The sequence below is a fragment of the Strix uralensis genome, chromosome 2 (assembly GCF_047716275.1).
Source record: "Strix uralensis isolate ZFMK-TIS-50842 chromosome 2, bStrUra1, whole genome shotgun sequence".
Classification (NCBI taxonomy): Eukaryota; Metazoa; Chordata; class Aves; order Strigiformes; family Strigidae; genus Strix; species Strix uralensis.
In genome coordinates, this window is record NC_133973.1 from 100,975,976 (window position 1) to 101,000,155 (window position 24,180).

At 40.7% G+C, this 24,180-nt stretch overlaps 1 protein-coding gene across 2 annotated transcripts in view; it reads right to left on the bottom strand.

The window, feature by feature from the left end:
• LOC141939568 (protocadherin-17-like) overlaps positions 1 to 19,674 on the bottom strand; it is a 66,772-nt gene extending 47,098 nt beyond the window's left edge. For both annotated transcript variants that reach the window (XR_012627631.1, XM_074859550.1), the window contains exon 1: positions 17,047 to 19,674. Coding sequence is in view for 1 of the 2 variants with exons in the window: in XM_074859550.1 (XP_074715651.1) it covers positions 17,047 to 19,674 (2,628 nt within the window). In the remaining variant the exon portion in view is untranslated. The remainder of the gene's footprint in view (positions 1 to 17,046) is intronic.
• Positions 19,675 to 24,180: the final 4,506 nt, after the last annotated feature.

The window sequence follows — 24,180 nt, forward strand, 5'->3', positions numbered from 1 at the left end:
CTCTGTACTGCCTCTATTCATTTAAAAAATGATGAACACATTTAAAATAATTCACAACTTGTCAAATGCTTGTGAGCAGTGCAGTTAGACTGGTGCTTTAAGAGGCATTTGTGAAGATCTTCCAAGAGAGCTTGATACAACTTATATCAAAGTAAAGATGGAAGTATGGGAAAACAGAACAATAACTACTTCACCTGAATCTGCTAGTACAGTTGCATTGAACATTGCAATGTTCACCAATGATATGTACTTACTGAAGATACTCTGTCAATAAAAACCACATTAAGAACCTTTTGAAAGAGCTTCCCTGTCAATTAGGCTGCAGATACATTCTATCGCTCCAGTTTTCCTGTCAGTTTAATATACTGGATCATATTAACAGTACTTGCTTGTCAATAAGGCAAATCCGAATCCTATTAATGGAGTTATACTGCCAATATAATCGGCTTCCTATTTATCGAGCTCCCCAGTATTTGGGAAAGCTGTGAAATGGGATTATAAGTTTAGGTTACATACATCTGTCTCTATATTACATAAGTATTTTAGGAATTCTATCCTGTTGTGTAAAGAAACACATGTAATCAGTTTTTTCCATTACATAAACTTCAGATGACAGAATAGTATCATTGTTTATCATTGCCGAGGAAATATTAAGTCATCCTCATTTATCACGTTATGTTTCCTGCTTGCTCTAAGTAACACTATTATTTTGTAAGACAGTCTACTTGTGTGCCACACATATAGAACTGCTAAGAGATGTATGCACTCCACCCCACCTGCACAAGATAATATCTGCTCCAGAAAACAAAAGGAAAGAGATAAAACACATTTTAGGAACAAAATATGAAGCACTCCACAATTTCAATGCTTATTTAGTCCTTGTACTGTGCTGTATAAACTTGGTGGAAACTCAAGCTTGTAAGTATAATTCTAGTATAACAGAAACCCCTGGAAATAATTAATAAGAGGTAGTAGTTCGTGCATTAAAAAACAGTAGAAGTTCAGCAAGCCTTCTATTTAATAGAAGCCTTAATGAAGTTGAACATTAGTTGCTTTTAACCACATTCAATATTAAATAACTACTTTGACTGGATTAGCAGAATATACAACAGACCATTAAACCCGATTATATTTAAAAAATCTTTTGCTTAAAAAAAAGAAAAAAGAAAAAAGTAATTGCATTAAAATGTACTGGGCATTCTCTTATCAAATTAACTCTCTAGGTCTAACTTGAAAATATGGATTTAAAAAAACATGGTCCGAAAAGACAGTTAAAGGTCAATGAATCAAGTTGCCAATTATATTTTCTGGTAGCAGATGGGTGCAATGAAACCTAATGATTGAATTTGAAACGCTTTAATGCACCTTTTATCTATGGCTTCCACCATGTTGAGTCTACCTTAGTATTCCTAACAGATATTATGTTTACCGCATAACAGACTCAACTACAATTAGCTAACTAGAATGAAATCTGTATGTATCACAATATCCAGCTTATTCTAAGAATATCATACCATGAACTCAAAATAACAATACATTTGAGAGTGCATCTTTAATAGCATTTGTGGGTTTTTTAATTTTTCATTCCAGTCTACATGTTAAATATGAAGTCTAGAAATTAAGACATTAAGATCAGAAACTTAAAAACATAGTGCCTTGAAATTTAAGATGATCAAAATACTTGTTATAATTTCAAAAATGCTTTCTCTCCTTGTGTTTAGAACCCTTTTTTCTGTATGAAACAACCTTCTCTTTCCTTTCTTTCTTTCTTTCTTTCTTTCTTTCTTTCTTTCTTTCTTTCTTTCTTTCTTTCTTTCTTTCTTTCTTTCTTTCTTTCTTTCTTTCTTTCTTTCTTTCTTTCTTTCTTTCTTTCTTTCTTTCTTTCTTTCTTTCTTTCTTTTTCTTTCTTTCTTTCCTTCTTTCTTTCTTTCTTTCTTGTACATAGATTCTACAGTGCAATTGTGAGTTCCTGGCATTTTATTTTTAATTTTGAGATGTATCTGAAAGCTCTTACTCGGCAGGAATTCCCAGTGAAGCCAGTAAGTGTTGTAGGATTTGTCCTATTCTTACCACTGCTGTTTTCCTGTTTCTAAAAGCAACATATCACAAATGTTTTCTGAAGAGATAAAAGCTTATGAACACTGCAGTACTATAGAGTGGAGAAGGAGATCATATTATGTCCTTTTAACACTGACAAACTGTTTTGTACTCATAATATTTAGTAAGGGGAAACAGAGACACTGGATATTTTAGATCTGTTAAGTTTGTGTTAACATTTATACACTATGTTTACCTTCTTCTGTCCAACCCATACTCTCACTAAAGGCAACAATAAAACTCCCACAAGCCATGACCTGAGGTCCACTGAAATCAATGGATGTTTTCAAATTGGTTTCAATAGCCCTTGGATCAGCCTGCTTACTTCAATTATGGGATAAGCGAGGCTTTACATAGCGTGCTACATTCCCACAGATACATATGTTGTATGCTGAAGAAAGCTGCAAAGGAGCAGGAAGAAGATTATATACTGACAGAAAATGAGAAGAAACTCTTCAACATAATATTCCTTTATCCCAGCATATGGTCTTCTCTATGGTCGGCATTTAAACAGATTTGTAATGGCAGTGACAGGGAAAGGTGATTAGCTAGGCAGCAAATACTGTGTGTGGCACAGGACTCCAGTTCTATGCTTCTTCCCTACAGAGTGAAAAAAATTAACAACAAAGATAAAGCAGGACTTGGTTCTGAAGCCACACTGCCTGCACAGAAAACACACATAAAGAGAAACACTGAAGCTTTCTTCCTAGGTGACGGTCAGAACAGAGGTAAAACTAGATTACCTCCCTCCCCTTAAAGCTCCAACCTTATCCCCTTTCTGTTCCTAAAATCCTTACCCAGAAAAGCAATGATTCCCTTAAAGTCCTTAGGAATTAGGAAGAAAATCACAGATGTTAGAACTTACATTTATTATCTCTTTCTAATTTGTTATTTAGGTCATGCAACTCTTTATTTCAACATGTTGTTAAAAATCCCCAGCAAGGTGTTCTATAAACATTTTGTGACAGGATACAAAGCCCTACTTTCACACAAATACCTCAGCATAATTATTTCCTCTTAGCACTAGAAGAAGACATACCACTAAATATGCTGCCAAAATAATGGCTGGATTTATGACAGAATAGTAGATCATCAAACTTTACAGCCTCACATGCCTGTGCAAGGAGATTTTCAACTGCAAAATGGTGATGAGTTGATTTATTATTTGTGACATAAAATAAATAATTTAGGCTTGCACAAATTTAGCATGAGGTTCTGTCCCTAAATATATTTTAGAGCCATAACAGTCATGTGCCTATGATGAGGTACCTCATAAAATGAAAAGTTTGACTGAATACACCCTGAATATAGTACCAGTGGTCAGGTAGGCGTGGACAGAAAAAATAAGGTCTTTTGGCTATAAAGCTTTGTATAACCATCCACAGCTCTGTTACTTCAATGTTAGCCTACTGCAATGACTTCATACAGGATTCTATATAAAGTTGATTCAGAACAAGCAAAAAAAAAAGTTATGTTTCTTGATAGGATCACCTCATCTAGAACATAACACTCTTTTATGTAGGGATCACCACAGGTAAACTATAAACTCATAGGTATTTAAGGGCTGACTGTGACCTGCAAATTCTCAACAGCCTGGGAACAAAATGTTCTGGATTACCCCTCTCATTACAGTTTGCTGTACTGAGACTCTGAAAACAGATTTTGCTGTTAAAATAATGAAGATCCACATAAGAAATGTTCTCTGCAAGAATTCCAGGATTAGGAAAAGTCCCCTTTCTGTTCCAAACCATTGTTGGATTGTCAACATCTAGGACACTGCTGCAAGTTTCACCAGGGATAGAGAGACTGAACATGAACATTAATATCTGACTGAGAGGCTAGTTAGAATACAGTGATTAAATTATAAATTTGCTCTGTATCTAATTAGCAGGATGATCACCCAGCATGTGAGCAATTTTTCCAAAAGAGAATGCATGCAACGGCAACTGAAGGTTGCATATATATTTTATTTTTTTTTATTTTTTTTTTTTAGTCATGAACTTTCAAGGAAAATAGTTAATGCAACCTTCTCTAAATAATGTCCACATCACAAAAGTATCCAAGCCAAAATTCAGAAGAAGTGTGTGGGGGGGGAGAGTCTCTTTCAAAATGGGAAAAGAAATGAAAATACAACAGGTACAGTACAAGAAATTCCAAACAGAAACTCATGCAAAGGGGAAAGAAATAATTTGTTAAGATTGTTCATACTGTTCTTCCTGAATATTCAAACTGGATAATGTGTAACACAGACTAATGCTGCTCCCTGCAGGTGGATCACGAGCCCACATGAAGCCACACCAACTTCCAACTTCACTGGAATTCAACATGGAGTTAGGTACTTAGGGGCAGACAGTGATCTCCAGAAGCAGAGCCTGCACATGTAATTCTTCTACACATATGCCCTCAGAACTTGTTTTCAGTTAGAAAAGCTCGTTAGGAGACGAATTAGATTATTTTCCATGGAAAGTTACTAATTTACAAAATTTCAGAGCCATCTTAATTTACTGGTGCTTCTTTCTAAATAAACGCATCATTGTGCCATTGGGAATAAAACAAAAGCCATACAATACTAAGGGACTACCACATGGCCTTCAGTTCACATGCAACTTTATTAGCTTTACTGTAAATTCCTAAAAATGAGTAAAACTGGGTTTGTTGGTTGGTTTAGTTTAAATCTTCTCAGGCATAAAGTAATAAAATACAAAATGCCCTTCTAAAATATGCTAAGATCAAGAGCAAACTCATTCACTTTCCATGAAAACAGAATTAGGATCTTACTGCTAGGACCTTGTGTATCAGACTTGAGCGCAGAGACTTTCCAAGGTAATGGTATAAAGCCCTATTCCTAAAAATTTATAATAGGATTGCTGCTTTAACCTTAACCACAGCATAACAAACAGCACCAACATAATGATAATCCAAGCTACCAGCAACCTTAAGAATGTGCAAGGAATAGACAGATACTGGCAGGAATTAATCTGCTATTTTCACACATCTGCCCAAGGGGGGTATTGTAATTGCAAAAATTTACTCTTAGACTGCTGAGACTCATAGTAATTATGTTTCTTTTTTAATAGAAATAGCCACAGGTAGTAACAAATTGGGTTTTGAGATGGGGAACTGGGCATGCATTCTAACCCAAATTACTGTGTAATTGTCTTTATTATAAAATACTATAGAAAATCTATCACTCAATATTTAAATCAGAACGAAACCATTCCTTTACATAAATTCTTCTCCTCCCATGGCTATTCAAGGTGTATGCCTATTTCTTCATTTAATGGTATCAGCAAGTCCAGTATGACTGCAAGCAATTTATCTTTATCTAAAGATCTTTGCCAATACTAACCAAAATTCCTTAAGCTTACATTGGCTTAATAGAAACAGCTTTGTCTTTCTTTACTTTCATGCAAGCAAAGTAGACTACCAAGTAGGTCAAAATCTGGAAATATAGCGACTTGTTCCTAAGGTTCCTTTGCCAGTATCAGGGGACGAAGAAAAGAGTGTGTGTGGTCTACATATATTATAAATGAACTGAAATTAAAGTTTTCTTCAAAATTCGGGAAGCCTGTTTGAAACAACTGAGCACAAAAAAGTACTTAAAGTGAGTTATTTCATGCTTGAGGGAATTATTATTTCATTATTGCCACATTAGAGACACATACTGTTGGGAAAGATCATATATATAGTGGCCAATGAATAAATAATAAAATAAATCCATCAGTTACTTCTGCCCTTTGCAATACTATATCTTGTTAGGCCTGCAAAGAAGCTACAGGTGGTTTAAACAGATAAAATACTTTTACAGATTTAGACAAAATTAAGAAATAACATAAAAAATTTTTGTTCCCCCTCTTTTTCACCCGATGGCTACAAAACTGACTAATACGTTCCTTGCCTTGGAGCTGCAAAATGCAAATTATCATGTGCTTTTTAACACTTGACACAGTTGATGGAAGCAATTGAGTGCTGATTATTCTCACGTGTCACAGGATTTATACCTCCTTTTCATGATCACTCTCAATCCTGAAGTCTGATAGTGGGATACATAGTTTTAAGCAAGATGTATAACTTCCAACGTGAAGTGGAAAATTAGGTCCTTCTTTACCTACACTCTTGCCTCAGGAAGAAAATGACAACAGCATTTGTCTCTAAACTTGATGTTTTCTAGGTTACAGCAAAAGGTGTGGATTGACAGCATCTTCCAAAACACTTACACAGTTGCGTACAGATCATACATAATATATATATTAAAAAAAAGTAAATAAATATGTATAAGTAAATATATATAAATAAAAAGTAAAAATTGGTCATTAATTGGTGTCTTTTATCCAGCTAAATAGTTCTTTTGAATCCATGCTGCTCTCATATCTAAGTATCTCCACATATGCATATATACACAGTTGTATTATCTGACATATATGTAGTCTAGAAATTTAAATAGTTTTTAAGGTTTCATGGCTGCCATTTTTAAAAGGCTTTTAAATTAATTATTTCCCAAGCACTCTAAATTCCACTATATTCTTATTGTCATTTGATCCACTGAAATGATGAAAAGATCAGAAAAGAACACACTTGGTACTTTACAGCTGTGGCTGGATAATCTTGTTCATGATCATCAAAGCAGGATTGTTTTTATGATCTTCAAATCTGCATATCAAATTACACAAGTCTATGCAAAAAAGCAAAAATATCAAATATTCAGACATCAGGACTATCTCAATAGAGTACTAGAGAATGCAGTTGGAGGCTAAGTGAAATGAACAGCTTTTGCAGCTTTGCAGTGTTTTTAAAGCAAAGGAGAGAAGCAACAGGGAGCAGTTCAGCTAACACAGACTAACAGATTCTGGGCTGAATTCTGTACACGCTTATGCACATCAGCCACCCCACTCCTGTAAGTGATCTATTTAATTTATTGGTTCTATTGACCTAAATTATAATATTCACTGGATAAGTGTTTTAAGGATGATGCCTTGAAAGACATAATACTAATGTAATTATACATATATAAATTAGTTTCCATAGGCCTAGAAATCACTTATGCACTGATTAAGGACATGATCCCACTCTTTCTAGATTTGTGGAAAAACAGTCTTTTCCTTGATACTGGTAGGAACAAAGCTCAAGTTCTGAATCCAAAGTGCATTATTAAAACAATGTTCTTTGTTTTGTCACCTTTAAAATTTTATAGAATTTAAATATATTCATTAAGAATTAATGAAAATTTGTTTAGCCTCCTTCAGCTCACCTTTTTTTTAAACTGTAGCTAAACAACCTTAACGATATATGGTTGCTTAGCAATCAGCAAAGAACAAGACAGAAATATAGTAGTAAAGAAACTGACTGACGTTCTGTGTTTGAATCATGGCATTCATTAAAAACAGCAGAATAAGACCAACAGAAGTCTGAAAGTCTGAAAAACTATTAATAAAAGAATACATATAACTGTCTTTAGGAACAAATTATGCATTTAAAAGCTACAAATTGTGATTCACATGTCTAGTCTCTATAAAAAATCCTTTAGGTACTATTAAAAATACATTAAAATCCTTCAGGTTTTGATGAAGCCATTATTTACCTTTTGTTTTTAATTCAATTGTCAAGTGTGCTTCCAATGATTTTAAAAACAGTATATATCTACAAAGCAAGCAAGAGTTTATAGCTTTGAAGACTTGAAATTGATTTTTAATGCACCAGCTTTCAAACACTACAAAGGCTGCTCTCTGCTGATAAAGGCGGTAAACAAGAAATTGTCCTTTAAATGTTCCCTTTAATGTTTTTCTTTAATTAAAAATCAATCAAAAAACATTACAACATTAAAAATTTTAAAATTAAGACATTAAAAAATGTTTAAGGTTTTTGACACACAACGCATTCAAACTAGAATGAAAACTTATGATATTACTTTTGTTTACTTGTATTAGTTTAGAATTTCTTTGCACTGTAAACGTTAATCAAGAAATAAAACCACATAAAAGTAGTTTATCATTAAACACAGCTATTTTTATTGAGTATAAATGTTAAAAATATGATTAAATAAAACCAGACATTATAAAAATACTGACGTAAAATGCTTTTTTAATACTTTAGATTAATATATTCCTTTCCTCTAATCAGACCACAGCCTATTTATGTAGATTAGTTACATCTAGAGTCTCATTTATCCAACCTGTATTTATCCTTTGATCACAAAGCTTGTTAACTTAAATGGTCTTTTATTGTTATGATTCGTTTTCCCATAATTATGCAGTTTAACTGCCTGATTTTTTTTGAATAAATATATGCAAACGCGCCAATCATATTCAGCAGTGTTATGCTGGATGCTCAATGAACTGTGAGAGCCATTTCAATACAATAAAACTGCCTGGAAGTGTTCCAGGGCAAGGACTGCAAATACCAGTAATCATAGTGTCACTAGAACTAGTACAGGCAAATACAAGCATGTCACACATACATCAATAGATGATCTGAAACACTGCCTGAAACTAATTTCGTATGTCTATCACTGCAAGAACTTACAATGCATCGATCAGAGGTTCCACCCACACAGCTGAAATTACGCATTTGTATCTTGTTACAAGACTTTTCCTTTCCCCTTTAGAGTCCTCCTTCGGCGTGCCATGGAGACTGTAGCACACAACCACCCAGCAGGAACAGGATGTGATTCAAAACTTTTCTATTATAGGTAAAAGTATATTATGAACCAGAGGAACTCTGATCTGATACATACATCACAAAGCCAGTAGAAGGGTCCATGGCTTAAAATAAAATACTGTTCATTTGAAGGATTTTACTTGCCTAGATCGCTTATAGCATACTAAATTAAACTGAAAATAGATCAGCATGGTACTGATTCTCACGAGGGCTGAAAGAGGAGATATCCCCTCACTGCACAAAAGCGAGATGCAAATTGATCTTTATGCTGTCCCTCTGTACAAGTAACACTAATAATTGGCTGAAACTATGCAGTTATACCTTTATATGCAGAGGGACTCCTCAATTTCGAGAACACATTATCAGATGAAAAAAGGAGCTGTCTTCTCATCTCAAACGAGTGAGATGAATTGATCTTCTGCTATATGTTCTGTACAGGTAAGATGACTAACTAGTGGAAGCAATTCAGTAGAAGAAAGAGATGGTTCTCGTGTGACCTTAATAAGCAGGAATTGTATCAGCAGCCTTTGGGATTTAGCTAGAAAATATATGACTGTTCAAGGAGGTTATTTAAAGAACTGATTAATATCCTAATTAACAGGGACATTCATATGAATTTGCTTGTTCTTGAATCTAGTACTTAATACTGAGTATTTTATCTAAAATGCTTAATAATTTATCTATTTTTTCTTTCTCGTAGGATTTGCAGTAATTAATCCAGAATCTACTGTTAAGAAAAAAAAATGTCTACAGCAGACTAAAAAACTGCAACTAAGGTTGCACTAAAAAGACCATGACAAATATATTACTAGGGCTTAGAATGCACCCTAGCTAAGATTTATAGCAAGCTGTACACTACTCCCTTTCATCTCCTCATATCAGCAAAAGCAGCAACTAGTTAATCTTCTTGTTGCCCCTTAAAAACATAACAAATGAATCACTTAAACTCAAGAAACTTTTCCCCAAAGTCATTTTGCCACTCTCTTCCTAGTACCTTTTTTTTTTTTTCCATTTTTTTTCCTATTCAGGTAAGAGCCTGCAGTCCCATGAGAGTTTCAGTAGTTTCCGATGTTTTTGAACCCTTTAGCATTAATTTCACCACTTCTCTTCTTACAGCTGAAGTAGAGATACAATTGAAAGTATAAAGCTCTTAGGCTACCTGCTGCAAAAATTTGTCCCAACTGTTCTACTTTGACCTTTTGACACCAAAGGATCGTTTCTATACTTTTAAAGATAAAAACCGATCTTGTTTCTGCTCTGGTCAACAAATCATTGTTTAAGTATCACAGAAGTTTCACAGAAAAATCTTACCTGTTGGAAAATACTAGTACTAGTGTTGAAATGGCTTTTCTTTATATGTGCAAGCATTCCTCAGTCTTGAAGAGGTATCCTAAGACCTCTGCCATGTATTCTATGTTTGCTTCAGAAAGAAAACAGCAACCCATATACATACACTTTTTATATGTAGAATGAGTGTCTTCTGTAGCGAAACCTAAAACTAATTTGACAAGGCATTTTATTTCTTGTAGAAACAAAGAAAGAAAGAGAAATAAAGCAGGATCTTTAAAAACATGTGTAAATATTACCTAGTATGTTAAAGTTTCCTGGGGAGGGAGGTAGTGAAAAGGAAGAAAAAATACTGGGGAAAAAACAAAAAAAAGATATTTTTTTTCTTTTGAAAACAAAATCCCAGCTGGTTTACAGCCAAATGTTGGGAAAAAATTTTGGTTTTTAATGACATTTTTGCCTCATTAGAGAAGCCAGGTTGTATCTACGTTTTCTTAATACCAATATTTATGAATATTTTACACATACCTAATGATGATATTCCATGTAACAATATTTGCTGAATTTTAAGAATAATACTATATTATGCACACTTTAAAAAACACATGAAAATGTGTGAAAATATATGTTCAGCGATATGTTCAATGGAGTCTTTGGTTTCTTCTTTCAGCTGCACACCTGATTATGCTAGGTTAACGGTTGGACTTGATGATCTTAAAGGTCTTTTCCAACCTAAACAATTCTATGATTGTGTGATTCTATGTTACAGTTCACATCATAGTTACAAAATCTTCTAAATTCCAGTCTCCGTAATTGTTTATAAAGAAGCTGTAAAGAAACATCACAAAAAGCTGAAATCTAAAAATAAAGGGCCCAATCACACTATTCTTAGCTGCACACTGTAAGGCTCTTAGTCACAATTTACTCTTGAACCACTGAAATCATTGATGAAGTCAAAATTATGCTATTGACTGAAACATGAGTATGAACAGGCCTTTTCATCGTCGATAAGGATAAGGTAACTCTGACCAAATCTATTGTTAAAAGATAACTCTTCAAAGGATCAGTCATTGAAATTGCACTGTTAATGACAAATTTGTGTGGATTTTCCCATTTAAGATAAGGTAGTGATAGTGAGCACCAAGATGAGGAAAATTCAGAGAACTTTAAGAGCTGTTGAGAGCTGTGATCCAGTAAATCCTGCTTCATGTCTAATTTTAACTGCACTGTCTTCAGCTCTTTTACTTTATAAGCTAGCCATTTCTATGGATACATTATTATTCTTAATTTATTGGTTAACAAGAATTTCTGTTCTGGCAATATAATTTTGTTTCTCATAATACCAATATTCTACTTCAGACTTTTAAATTGTTATGTTTATTGTTCTATATTGCAGCATTTAATCTTGGAAAGTTCTTTAGATCTCATATGGACCTATATATCAGAAATGGTCCTTTTGAAATAATATTGCTATAAACACCGGCAAGGAGTTCAAGATCAAGACCAGAGCAGATGTAACACAAAACAAGAGCCCAGTTCTGCTTCCTCTCTCTATTTCAGCAGCCAGGGCGGATGCCACAGTGAGCAGTATGTTGCCAGATCTGGTCCTAAAATATATGTACTTTGTGTCACAGCACTATGCAGTGTATCTCGATAAAAATGAAATAATGCTTCATAAAAATAGAGAAAAGATCCTTTCCTGAAATTCTTGCACAGCCGACCCTGGTATTGACTTCACTGAGTAACTAAAACTAAAGCTACAGAACGACGTAACACAAAACCTACTAACTGCAGACTGTATTTACTCAATACAAGCATTCACAGGAGTTATTCTGCAAGACATCTAACCTCGTAAAACACTGCAAAAACTGTTATTCATCTTAGTCAGGTAGTTCTGAAGTTTGATCTGATGTCAATTTATTGACCTTAGATACAGCCCTAGAACATGCAGCTGCGAAAATTTGGGAATTATTAAGTATGAACATGCAAACCTGCAAATGTGTAGAACTGCCCAGCATCTTACTGGTGCAAAATGTTAACTTCTACTAGCTCTAATGAGAGAGAATAATATTCCTCATTTGCAGCAGAGATATAAAAATAAAAAATGAAGACCTCTGTTTTCAGCTAAGAATTTAAATTACTGAGAATGAATGCAACTTCTATGAGGAAAGATGCTTCTCCTTACACTGCAGCAGCTGCAGACTTCTTTTTGCAATCTTGAAATTTCTGAGTTGAAGTTTCTCAAAGCAAAGCATGGGATAGTATATCTAAAGACAGAGCAGCACTAATATAGCTTATGTTTTTCATTTCCCAAGACTCTATCTTCTTAGGTACTACTAGACACCTGGTGACGAAGCTGCACTGAGACCTGACAGTAATCTGTTGACACATCATAAACATCAGGTGCCTGAAGTACTAAGAATGATCTGAACTTTATCTTAAAGTGCTACAGGACTGCCTAGTACAGCAGCTAGAGTGATTCCCAGCTTGAGAGCTTATTGCATCACAGTCATTCTTTTTTAGCGGTTGTTTAGCAAAAGCTGTGACCACTGCTTTCTTTATTCATGCCCATCTCATTCCTGATATATTTACAAACCTCTCCAAGTTGCACCACAACTATAATAATAAATAATCTCTAGGATGATCAACATTGCTTGCATATGTGTATAGTTTTATACACTACTGTTTTCTACACTTTGAGGAACCTATTTCCAGAACCTATTTGTTTAAAGAAACTTTTTTTTTTCCTTTTATCCATTCTTTTATCTATTGAAAACCTGCAAGAAGAAATTGCGACTTGTTCACCCAGGGAACAGCAAACTGATTAAGCCAGAACTTTTTGGTAGGAGAGATATGAACATCTATGTGTATTTTTGTATGCGATAGTTCTTTTTCTAATGTCTGCTCTTCAAAATAAAGCAAAATTCTTTTTCTCTTAGTCAGGTGAGCAGGTTAGCTTGATTTACTCCGAATGAGATGAACAGAATTTGTCCAGCAGTCTTTAAGGTCTAGAGTAAACAAAAATCTTTCAGCCATGTAGAGTTTTTATTTTCTCCTACTTTCCTCTTTTTCCTCCCCAGTAAAAATGAATAGTTTGGACCTTAAGTGATTCAAAGGTCGCATGGAATTTTGAATCTGGCAATGAGAATTGTATAGCACTGGCCTATATTTAAATCTTTTTAATAGATTTGCATTCAAAAGCACTGTTTCTAAAGAATGTTTAGAATATGAGTGCTGAAGTTACAAGCAATGAAACATGCTGAAGTGTAGCTGTTCTAACTTCCCAGTGTGTTACTAAACACTGTTCTTCATACACATCAATTTCATGTGCACATCAAATCACAAATGGTCTATTTTCAGAGGCCCTAAGTATTTGCAAGTCTCTTGTGCCAATAAAAGCTGAAGGTACACAGCATTCTTGGCTATCCTTCCAAAATTTTATACATACATGTATGTATGAATGTTTAAATTATTTAATTTTTAGGGTACAGAAGAAGTTCATTGATTCATATAAGTAACACATGCAAAATGGGACATAGCTGAATGCTACAAATTAATGACTAAAGACACAAGTTGTTAAACAGTGTGACTAATGTATAACAGAACTCTACTTAAAGAGAGGCAAGACTACACCGCTCTTACACGTATCAGGCAATATTTTATTCAACTGCTGGTCATTTTGGGTCAGGCTGAAACCCACAGTCACAAAGCAACACTTTACAGGTGTTCATTGATATAAATTGGGCTATCTGTAGAATAAAATCCTATTCATGAGAAATAAGGGAATCATAAAGCCTATTGACTTTACTAGCTCTTACTAGTAAGCAAAGCAAAAAAAATTGTTATGCACTCCTAATAAGAGTGAGAAAATTTGGATCTTACTGAGAAAGAAATTATTTATTTGATTTTAAATATTTATGGACTCAATTGGATGTACTAAGTAATAATATAATATTTAGCATGTATATATATCTTCATAGATATATAAGTATGCACATACATATATATATATAAAACCATAAAGTTTTAGTAACAGGATCCTGCTAGAGAATTCTGCCATTAAACACTTGCTGAAAAAATGAGAGTGAAGAAAAGCAGTTCCATTGTATGAATTATATAGTGTGAGATTATCGTGATTCAGTAATATATCTGGAAAAACTAAAGTGAATATTCACTAGAGAACACTTACACAATCGTTTACTGAGGTAACCCCTTACTGAGGTAACGAAGAAAACTGCTTTTCTGAATCGACTAATGAAAGGAGATGATAAAGCAGCTGTTTGGATTCTGTATCTTTTTTCCACTGGCTATACCTTTGATTCCTAATTGTGCAATTTACTTTTCCAGACACAGGTTTCCTGGAGTGATTAAGGATATTGCAGATCCAGAGAGAGGGCTGATCCTTTACTATTTCTCCCTAAGTCTGCAGTTTGAATTTTACATGAGGCAGAAGTACAGGACCAGACACAAAGTAGTGTCTACATTCTAAATGCAAATTTTATATAAAATTTACTCCAGGGATGTGGAGATGGAGAATACAAAATGTATTTCAGTAATGCAAAATTATAGTGAAGAGGATCAGATTTTCCCATCTAGCTACTTTAAGTCTGTGCCTTTCCTAAATAGAAACCAACTACTCTGTTTCATACTGTGCATTTGTTTTGTCAATATAACTACACAATACAGTACCAATAACTATGTTTGAATAGGTTGTTCAGTAGGGAAAACTGAATGTTTCCTAATCCAACCTACTGACTAGACCATCTAAACATCCAAAACACTCTGTGTAGATATTCAGGGAAAGAAAAGCCAGTATTAGGTATACCAGTATGTGCTATGAGGAGTTACGGTTAATATTTCGCACAGTTGTCATCATGAAAACTCATAGAAACCACAACACACCTTTTTAAGGGAGGAAATTCCTCTTTTAGCTTTATATAGATCTCAGGAAAAAAAAAAAAATCATAACTGATATTATACAGTGAACACTGTAAAAAAAGGAATCATATTTTCCATAGGGATTTTACACTACAGTTGAATCTTTACTACTCAGTAGCATCAATACATGAATTAATTGCTTTATATAGACATTACATGGTTGGAGAAAAGTATAATTTTCTGTTTTTTAGTAAGTATTACACTTGTCAGTCGGAAAAAAATGTGGGGGTTTTTTATCATTCTGACAACTCCATTTCACAGTAAGAAGTTGACATTACTTAAACAAGTGTGGTTGAAAGTTGTTTGGTTTTTTAAAGCATGAATTATAAATCAAATTATCTCCGATTGTGCCCTAACCTAAACTCTTTCCTGAAGTGTCACTTTTTGTTAAAATCAATTTCAGATTTTAAGTATTGCTCCACTCACCTAATTGATAGCAACACAAATTCATGATAGACGTAAAATGAAATTGTTTCTGTGACACAACTCGATAGTATATTGATGATTAGTTCACAGTGATCTTGTACAGACAGCCTTTTTCATTTTTTTTTCCCAGTTATAAATATTTAGTTTAGAGGCCACCAGTTACTGGAATTTTGGCTACTTAACCTACCAATTTCCAATGGCCACTTCTATTTAGTTTAAAACATTAGATACAGCTGGCAACTAGAACATTCGGTGTTCACAGACCACAGGGTATGATAACTCCAAGGTATTGTGAATTTTCTTTTGGTACATCAAGCATCTACAGTGCACCTTCTTTCCCACTTGCTGTGTACACAAAATGAGTCTGTGTCACTTCTGATACACTCAGCTCATTCCCCTATGACTCAGAACAGCATATTAGGAGAACCACAGGATAAAACAGATATGACATTTCAAATATATTTAATAGTCATTATCCAGAGCCTGCTTTCAATCCAAATGTTAAAAATCACTTTGGAACATACCTGTAGTATTTGAACATTAAGCTGCATTAATCATGAAGTAATACTTTAAATTAAATCAACTAGAGCCAAATTCTGCCCTCACCTTCACTCTAAGAGTTCACCGCTCTGAAATACATCTTCTGTGTTTGGACTTTAAACTACCTGCTAAAAATTAAGTCATTCTTTGCTTAGCACCCTATATCCAATGGTCCAAATTCTGCCATTTCTCACATTCACAAAAGTCGGTAGAGGACAGTGTGGATATAACTGGCAGCAGAATGCAGCCCAGCTGTAATTTCTAAATAAGCTTTGGTAGAAGACAGAGCATGTAAGTCTTTCGCTATAAAGCAATCATCAGTATTGACTCAGGCTGCTGGAAATCTGACTAGTTGTTTTGCTGTTTCATGACAGGATGTGAGTTTTGTTAACATTTGGGGGTAGGAGGGAATCACCACATACATTTTCTTTCTATTTGACTAAGCAGAATTTTCAGTGCTGAAGGTTTGGTTGTTTATGGGGAGAGGAGGAGGCAATGGGGCCCCAATGATACTGTTCTGCGTAAAAAAAAAAAAAAATAAAAAATAAAATATATATATTCTAAAGAAGGAAATTTAAAAAATTTAAATCATACATCTTGGAAAGATAGCTCATATTTACATACAGAATTGGAGGGCTATAATACACTGTTGCAATAGATGTCCTCAGTGTGTAGAGTTTCCCCCATGTCCTGTTAGTTACTGCAGATGATATGACTGCTTCAGAAATGCCCTCCCCCTTCTCCACCCCAAACCAAAGTGAAGTGAAACGTGTGGAAGCGCCCACCTCTGCCTGATGATATTCTCAGAAAATACCCCAGTGTGCCCCATACTAAACGCCTGTCTGCCCTCTCACATGCACCTCTTTTGCACTGCCGTCTCTGTTTCAGTGGGCATTTGCTTTTGAATCACACAGGAAACACCAGTGTGACAGTGGAACCAGACTCACCAGATGTGGTCTGGTTCCACTTTCATTAAGTCCACCTCTCTTTAGTGACTTGTGTTGGTCCCTTCAGTGATGCCTTACAGCAGATTTCACTGCAGACAAAAGGTAAAGTTAAACCAGTGACTAAAGTGAGGTCCAGGGTATTCTAAAAGTCTCCTACCTGAATTATGGACATCCGGCTCGGGGGAGCCTCGCTGGCGTTAGTCCCTTGCCCTGTGAAGCTGGTGTGGCAGCCCACATGTCCCTGGGGTACAGTCAGGTTGTTGGAGGCGGGCTTCAGGTACATCACCTCAGACCTGGGAGAGCTGAGGGGCAGGCGGGTCTGGTAGTCAAAGTACATGGGTGAGGTGGCCAAGGATGGGCTGCTCACCACGTTCATGACATTGAGGGGACCCCGGCTGTCCTCGCCCTCACTGGGCACCAGCATAATGTCATTCTTGCTGATCTTCTTCTTCTTGCCCTTGCCCCCTCCACTGCCACTGCCTCCTCCTCCCCCGCCACTGCCTCCCCCTCCTCCCAGCTGAGGGTGGCTATACTCGGCAATGCGACAATTATAGGTGCGGATCTCCTTGTTCTCTCGCTTGCACTTCACGGCAATAGTGATCATGGCAGCCAGCAAGATGATGGAGACAGTGCTCAGCGTCACGATCAGGGGCAGCGACAAGTCCCAGTGTGGTCGCCGATGCTGCTCGCCATTCACCTGTGGCTCACCAGCCTCAGGCAGGGGCCCTGCCAAGGCCCTGACAATGAGCTTGGCCACTGCAGAGAGGCTGGGCTTGCCATGGTCACTGACTTTTACCACCAGTTCAGCCACAGGGCTGAGCTCCTCCCAGTAGGGGTGTAAGGTGCGTATCTCACCGCTAGTGGGGTCCATCTCAAAGAGGTGCTCCTCATTGCCTTCTACAATCTCATACGTGAGACGCCCGCTCTCCCCAAAGTCACTGTCCAGGGCACGGACGGTGCCCACGGGGTAGCCTACCCCAGCATTGCGTGGCACCTGCAGCTCAGCGGTGTCATTGATGAGGGCGGGCAGGACAATGAGGGGCGCATTGTCGTTGACATCGAGCACGGTGACGCGCACCGTGGCGTTGCTTTCGCGGTGGGGTGAACCTGAGTCTTTGGCCAGCACGCGAAACTCAAAGTGCTTTGTCTGCTCGTAGTTGAAGCTCCTCAGAGCATAGATAGCACCATTGGTGGGGTTGACAGAGACATAGGTGTAGATGGAGACATCGCCCACATGCCCAGGCAGAATGGAGTAAGAGACTGTCCCATTTTGGCCCAGGTCGGGGTCCTGGGCCAAGACAGAGCCCAGGTACTCTCCAGGGATGTTGTTCTCAGGCACCTGTAACACGTAGAGGTTCTTGCTGAAGCGGGGTGGGTTGTCATTCTCATCGAGGATCCGGACGGAAAATGACTTGGTGGAGTTGAGCGAAGGGTTGCCCCCATCACGTGCCACGATGGTCACATTGTACTCGTCCTGTGCCTCGCGGTCCAGGGGCCGGTCGGTGACCACAGTGTAGAAGTTGTCATAGTTCTCCTCCAGGGTGAAAGGGACGGCTCCGGGCCCGCCGCCACCGCCCAGCACCCGACACTGGAGCTGCCCGTTCTTGCCCGAGTCACGGTCGGTGACCCGCACCAGGGCAATGACAGTGCCTGGTGGGGCAGCCTCACTCAGTGCTCCCTGGCGAACGGAGACAAAGCCAATGGTGGGCGCATTGTCATTGCGGTCGATGAGGCGGACGGTGACCTTGCAGTGAGCGGGGATGGGATTGGGTCCCAGGTCCCGAGCCTGGACGTCGATCTCAATGAGGCCGCTCTCCTCATAGTCCAGGTTGCCCTTGACACGGATGAGGCCACTCTGCGGGTCAATGCTGAACAGGTCACGGACACGCTCGGGTGCGTAGCCACTGAAGGAGTAGAGCACCTCTCCGTTGGTACCCTCGTCGGCATCGGTGGCATTAAGGTCGATGACGGCAGTGCCCAGTGGTGCGTTCTCTGGCAGCTCTACCACGTAGGAGGCCGCCTCAAAGATGGGGCTGTTGTCATTGGAGTCAATGAGGCGCACGTTGATCTGCACTGTGCCCGAGCGTGGTGGGTCACCGCCGTCCAGTGCCGTCAGTACCAGGGTGTGGTGACTCTGCTCCTCACGGTCTAATGGCTTCTGGATGACCAGCTCTGGAAACTTCGTGCCATCACCGCGGGACTTCACATCAAGTGAGAAGAGGCCATAGTCATCACGGGTGAGCAGGTAGGTGCGCAGCCCGTTGTCCCCGGCGTCCGGGTCGTGGGCGCTGGTGAGGGGGAAACGGGTGCCCGGCGCAGCATTTTCTGAGATGTCCATGTCCACTTGGTCAGAGGGGAAGGCCGGTGCGTTGTCGTTCAGGTCCTGGATCTCCACCTTGATCATGCAGATCTCCTGGTCGTTGGCGAACACCTCGAGGGACAGCTGGCACTTGGCGCTGCGCCGGCACAGCGCTTCGCGGTCGATGCGCTGCTTGGTGTAGAGCAGCCCGCTCTCCCCGTCCACGTCCAGGAGGTGCGGGGCTGAGTTCTCCAACACCCGGAAGGTGGATTTGGGGCCGCGGCCGCCGCCCGGGCCGCCGCCGGCAGCGCCGCGCTCCGCGGGCAGCACCCCGCCTCCCGCCGCGCCCGCCGCCAGCCGCGCATCGCGGCCGATGTTCCCGATGACCGTGCCCGCTCCCTGCTCCTCCGGCACCGAGTAATTCAGGTTCTTCAGCGACAGGGCGGGAGCCCAGCAGAGGAAGAAGCAACAAATGGAAAGGTACATCCCCGGGCAGGGGTGGGGGGGGCAGCAGCTGCAGCGGCGACCAGGGTTGTCCCCGTCTTCTCTGTCTCCCGCGCTGGGTTTGTTCTTCCTCCTCCTCCGTCGGCTTGCTGCTTTTTTTTTTTTTTTTCTTCCTTCTCTCTCCCCACCCCTATATTTTAAGTTCCTGAACCTGTTGCTCTAAAACATCTGCAGAGACACAGGATGAGAGGCAGCAAATAGACCATGTAGCTCTGAGGGAGGGAGCAATCGGGGGGGCCGGAGGGAGGGAGGGAGGGAGGGAGGAAGGGGGGGGAGCAGCTTCGGCAGCGTTTCAGCAAGCGCTTGCCGTGTTTGCAGTCCCCTCGCAGTTACTTCGGCTGTCCAACTTCGGCAGTGGGAGGATTTCAAAAATCAGAAAATTTGCAAAAGATCTTCTCCTCCGGGCAGGCGAAGCGTTCCCGATCCTTGAATCCCCGCCGATGTACAAAGGATAATAAAAATAATAACAATAATAAAAAATCGGCGGCAGTGGTTGTTTTTCTAAAAACGATCAAAAAGCGCTTTTTTTTTTTTTTTTTTTAAATAGGTGTATTTATATATACATAGGAAAGGGGGGTGGCCACAGGTCTGTAAGCAGGGGTAGAAAAGCTTATTTGCTACTCATCGCTTGTGATGCGATTGATGGACTGGAGGGGTAGGAGAGAGACAGAAGGGGGAAAAAAGTCTCAGCTTGTTGTTGAAGCCCTCTTCGTGTGCAGTGAGAGGCAGTGAAATGTCTGATTGCACCGCGGGGTTGTTGGTTTTCAGGGAGTGTTTTGCTGCATTTAGAGATCTAATCTTGCATTGCTTGCGGCGGAGAGCTGCATCTCGCTGCCATCGGTATTTCCCCCCTCTCTGTCTCGTACACCCTCACTGTTTCCTTCCCGAATGAGAAGGCGAGTGACTGAGGGCTGCAGGGCAAGGGGGGAAAACAAAACACAGGAAAAAAAAAAAAAAAAACAAAACCACAGCAAAAACTAGTGTCCGGATTTGTAGTTTCCTTTCTCTCCCTCTACTACCAGCCTCCCACTCGTCCTTTTGTGGGGAAAAAATTAAGAAACCCACCGGCTGACGGTCATCATTAGCAGTAAATATATATTTTGAGACAAATCACAGGCTGCGCTCAATCAGATACACACTTGGGTTTCTTTAAGACAGGCCAGTAGCCGCCGCCACCACCACATCCTTTCTCTCCGTGTATCTGTGCGTGTGTGCGTATGCGTGTCTGAGGAGCTGCACTTTTCTCGATGCAGTTTAATTCCAGTTCGCTTTTCTCTCCAGCCGAGAGGAAATCAACAGGCAACCCATGGCTGGACGCATAGATTAAAAAAAAAAGAGAGCAAGAGAGAGAGAGAAAGCGGGGGGGGGGGGGGGGGGGGAGAGGAAAGAAAGAAAGAAAAGCCACCACACACACTCTCTCTCTCTCTTAGTCTCTCGCTAAAAGGGAAACAGTCTCTGTATTCACAGGGCTGCGCTATCAAGTGCCTCTCTTTTCTTTCTATTCAGCATCTCCTTCCAATGACACTGCTGCCTAGTCCTCTTCATTTAGGGGAGGAGAGAAGAGGAGGAAAAACAATCCTGGCGATGAATAAAGTGGGAGATCTTTTAGTCGACTAATTCGCTTGTATTAAACCCTATGCAGTTCCGCGATTGGTGTGATGCATATTTTTTTTTTTTTTTTGCAGCCCTTTCAAGCTTTAACCGTCTCTCTGGGCATCTTGGTACAGGGGAGAAGAGCGGTGGCAACGCCAGATGCGTTCCCCCTCTCTGATATACCTTTCCCAGCAATACAGTGTATAGGTAAATATTGGGGAAGGGTAACTAAATTTTATTTCAGGTTCTTTTAATAACTAGAAATAAATGAATGGCACATCTAGAAATGCAGGTGTTTCAATCTGCTGGATGAGTCAGATCCAGAGGAACAAATCACATTCACTATCGCCTCATGTTCCTCCTTTCACAGACATTAGTTGCAGCTTCTTCCTAACGCTTCTCTGACTCACTCTATAGACAAGAAAAAAAAAAAAAATCAGATTTATATTTTGGAGGGGGTGGGTGGGGGAAGGAAAAAAAAAAAAGAGAATGGGGGGTGGGGTGGGGGTTGGGGGTTCGGATCCAGCTACACTTTTACTATACCTCTTTCTCCGGGAGACTGAGGATCAGGAAAACAAGGCTGTTATCCACTCACTGGCACAGAGGCGCGTCTGTCTCCTGCTTTGCTGAGTGTTTTTAACCACCCTTCCTCAGTGTTATGTGTGAAATAAATCAGAGATCTTTCACATTAAAAGAAAAAAACCGAAAACATAGGTTCCCAATACATAGCTCACAGATCTAGTTCCGAGTCTCAGTTCTGCACTGTTTTTTTCTCCTTTATTTGAGTCCAGACCCAAAGTACACAGTTAATTCTGCAACCTGTGGTAGAGAGGCTTTCAAAAGGGAAAGAAAAAGAAAAAATAAATATTCTTCTCTGCCTCATTGATGGGTGGCCCCTTTCAAACAGACGGTCGCCAGTCTTAGCCAGGCAGCACGCGAAACGAACGCCGATCCCCGATAAGCCAGATCCATTTCGCCAGCCTCCCGCAGGTAAGTGGAGAATTCAGCGAAAATTCAACAGTTGGAGCCGCTCTCTGCCTCTCTCTCCTCTCTCTCTCCTCCCCCCCTCCTCCTCCTCCTTTCCTCTCCGCCTCGCCTCCCTCACTGCAGCACTCGCGGGGCCGCCGCGCCGCGCCGCGCTCGCCCAGCGCCGCTCGCCGACTGCCTCTATTCACCTCACGCCGCGGCTTAAACATTGATACGGATTCCCCGCCAGCCAATCAGCGGCGGTGGCGGCGACCGGCCCCGGCAGCGATCCGCCAATGGGAGGAGGCGGGGGGCGGGGCCGCGGCTGGCGCTGGGTGTCATTGATTAGATCGGTTCGGTGGGAGACGCGCAACGTGCGAAAGGCTCGGGCGGGCGGGCGGGCTGCGGTGTCTCGTCGCCGCGCACCGCAGCGCCGCGCCCCCGGCTCCCCCCGGCTTCGCGGTACTTATTTATTTATTCCCACACCCCCCCCCGCCATTTCTTTATTTTTAAGACATATTAGCAAGTCTTCCGTGATGACGGGTGGGAAAGGACGGAGGACGCGACTCCCCCGCGCTCCTCTACAGCACCGTGAGGGCGAGGACTTGCCTCCGCGGCGCGGTCCCCGAGTCCCCCGGGGTCCCGGCGCACCCCGCCACCCCCCGCCGGGGTGCACGGCGGCGAGGGACGTGTGGCTGCGCCCCCCCGCCCCCCGGCCCTGCGGGAGCCGCCCCGAGCGGGTCTCGCCCTCCCCGAGGGGCAGCTCCTGAGGACGGCGGCACCCCCCTGCCCGCGGAGCAGGGTCCGGGGGGGGCGGGCGCGGCGGCAGCCCGGCGGTGCGGGGCTCGGGGCCGCAGCAGCGCCCTGCCCGCCCCTCCCCTCCGTTCCCCGCCCCTCTCTCCCCTCCGTTCCCCGCCCGGCGCGGCGCGGCGGCCGCCCCCGCCGCGGTGGGAGGCTGTCGGCCGAGGGCGACGGGGGGGCGGGGAGGGCGGGACACGGAGGGGCCGGGACACCCCGAGACTGGCAAGGTGAGTGCTCGGACCGCCGGAGCGCCGGTCTCGACCCGCGCGTCCCGAAATGAAGCTGCCATTTGTGAGCTGTGAGTGATGAGCTTGTAAGTAGCATGAATCATTTAGGGGGAAAAGGAAAAAAAAAAAAAAGGGTAAAACAAAAAGAAGGAAAATCGACGCCGGAGCAATTACAAGACGCTCCTGACAATTATTTTAGGAGTGGCTCTTAAAAGATTCCCTTAAGGAAGCTGCTGTTTCGCCTTGCTCAATAGAATAACCTTCAGCCCTTTCTGAGTTACTGTGTCCATAAATACTATTTGACTTGGAGAAAGTCTTACGAATTTATAAATTCAAATAAATGTTCTTTCTAGACCCATCTTCCCATCCTGAAGACCCCTCTGTAGCTTTGAAACGGATAGTTTGCAATGCAGAATGAGTCTGCTCGTAACCGTTATAAAACTAATGCTGTGTTAAAATGTGGTATATAAATAAACTGTACATACATTAGTGGCAGCGTAAAATCACAACTCTCAGACGTGCCAGCTTTCTGTGTGAGAGTGACAGACAGACGAAATAAAGGATACGTTTACAAAATGGGCTTTGCTTTCTGAATGAGGGCTTCACATTGGCTGATGAAAATCGGCGTATTCAGCTAAGTCACTTACTTGGAGAAGTCCTCTATAGGAGCAGCACAATTTTAAAAATGGAACAAACACCTGAGAACGCCCCTAAGCTATATCAGGAGACCTCGTTGCAGTGTGACTTGAGTCCTGTGCTTTCCTCTCCTTATTCTGTAGCCTATGCCAAACCTTCAGGATGTCTCAGGACGTCCAGAGATTTTCTACCCAAGTTCTGCTAATTGGGGGGAAAAAAGGGTCATTGCAATTATGTAATAGCTCCCTCTAGCGTGCTAGCGGTA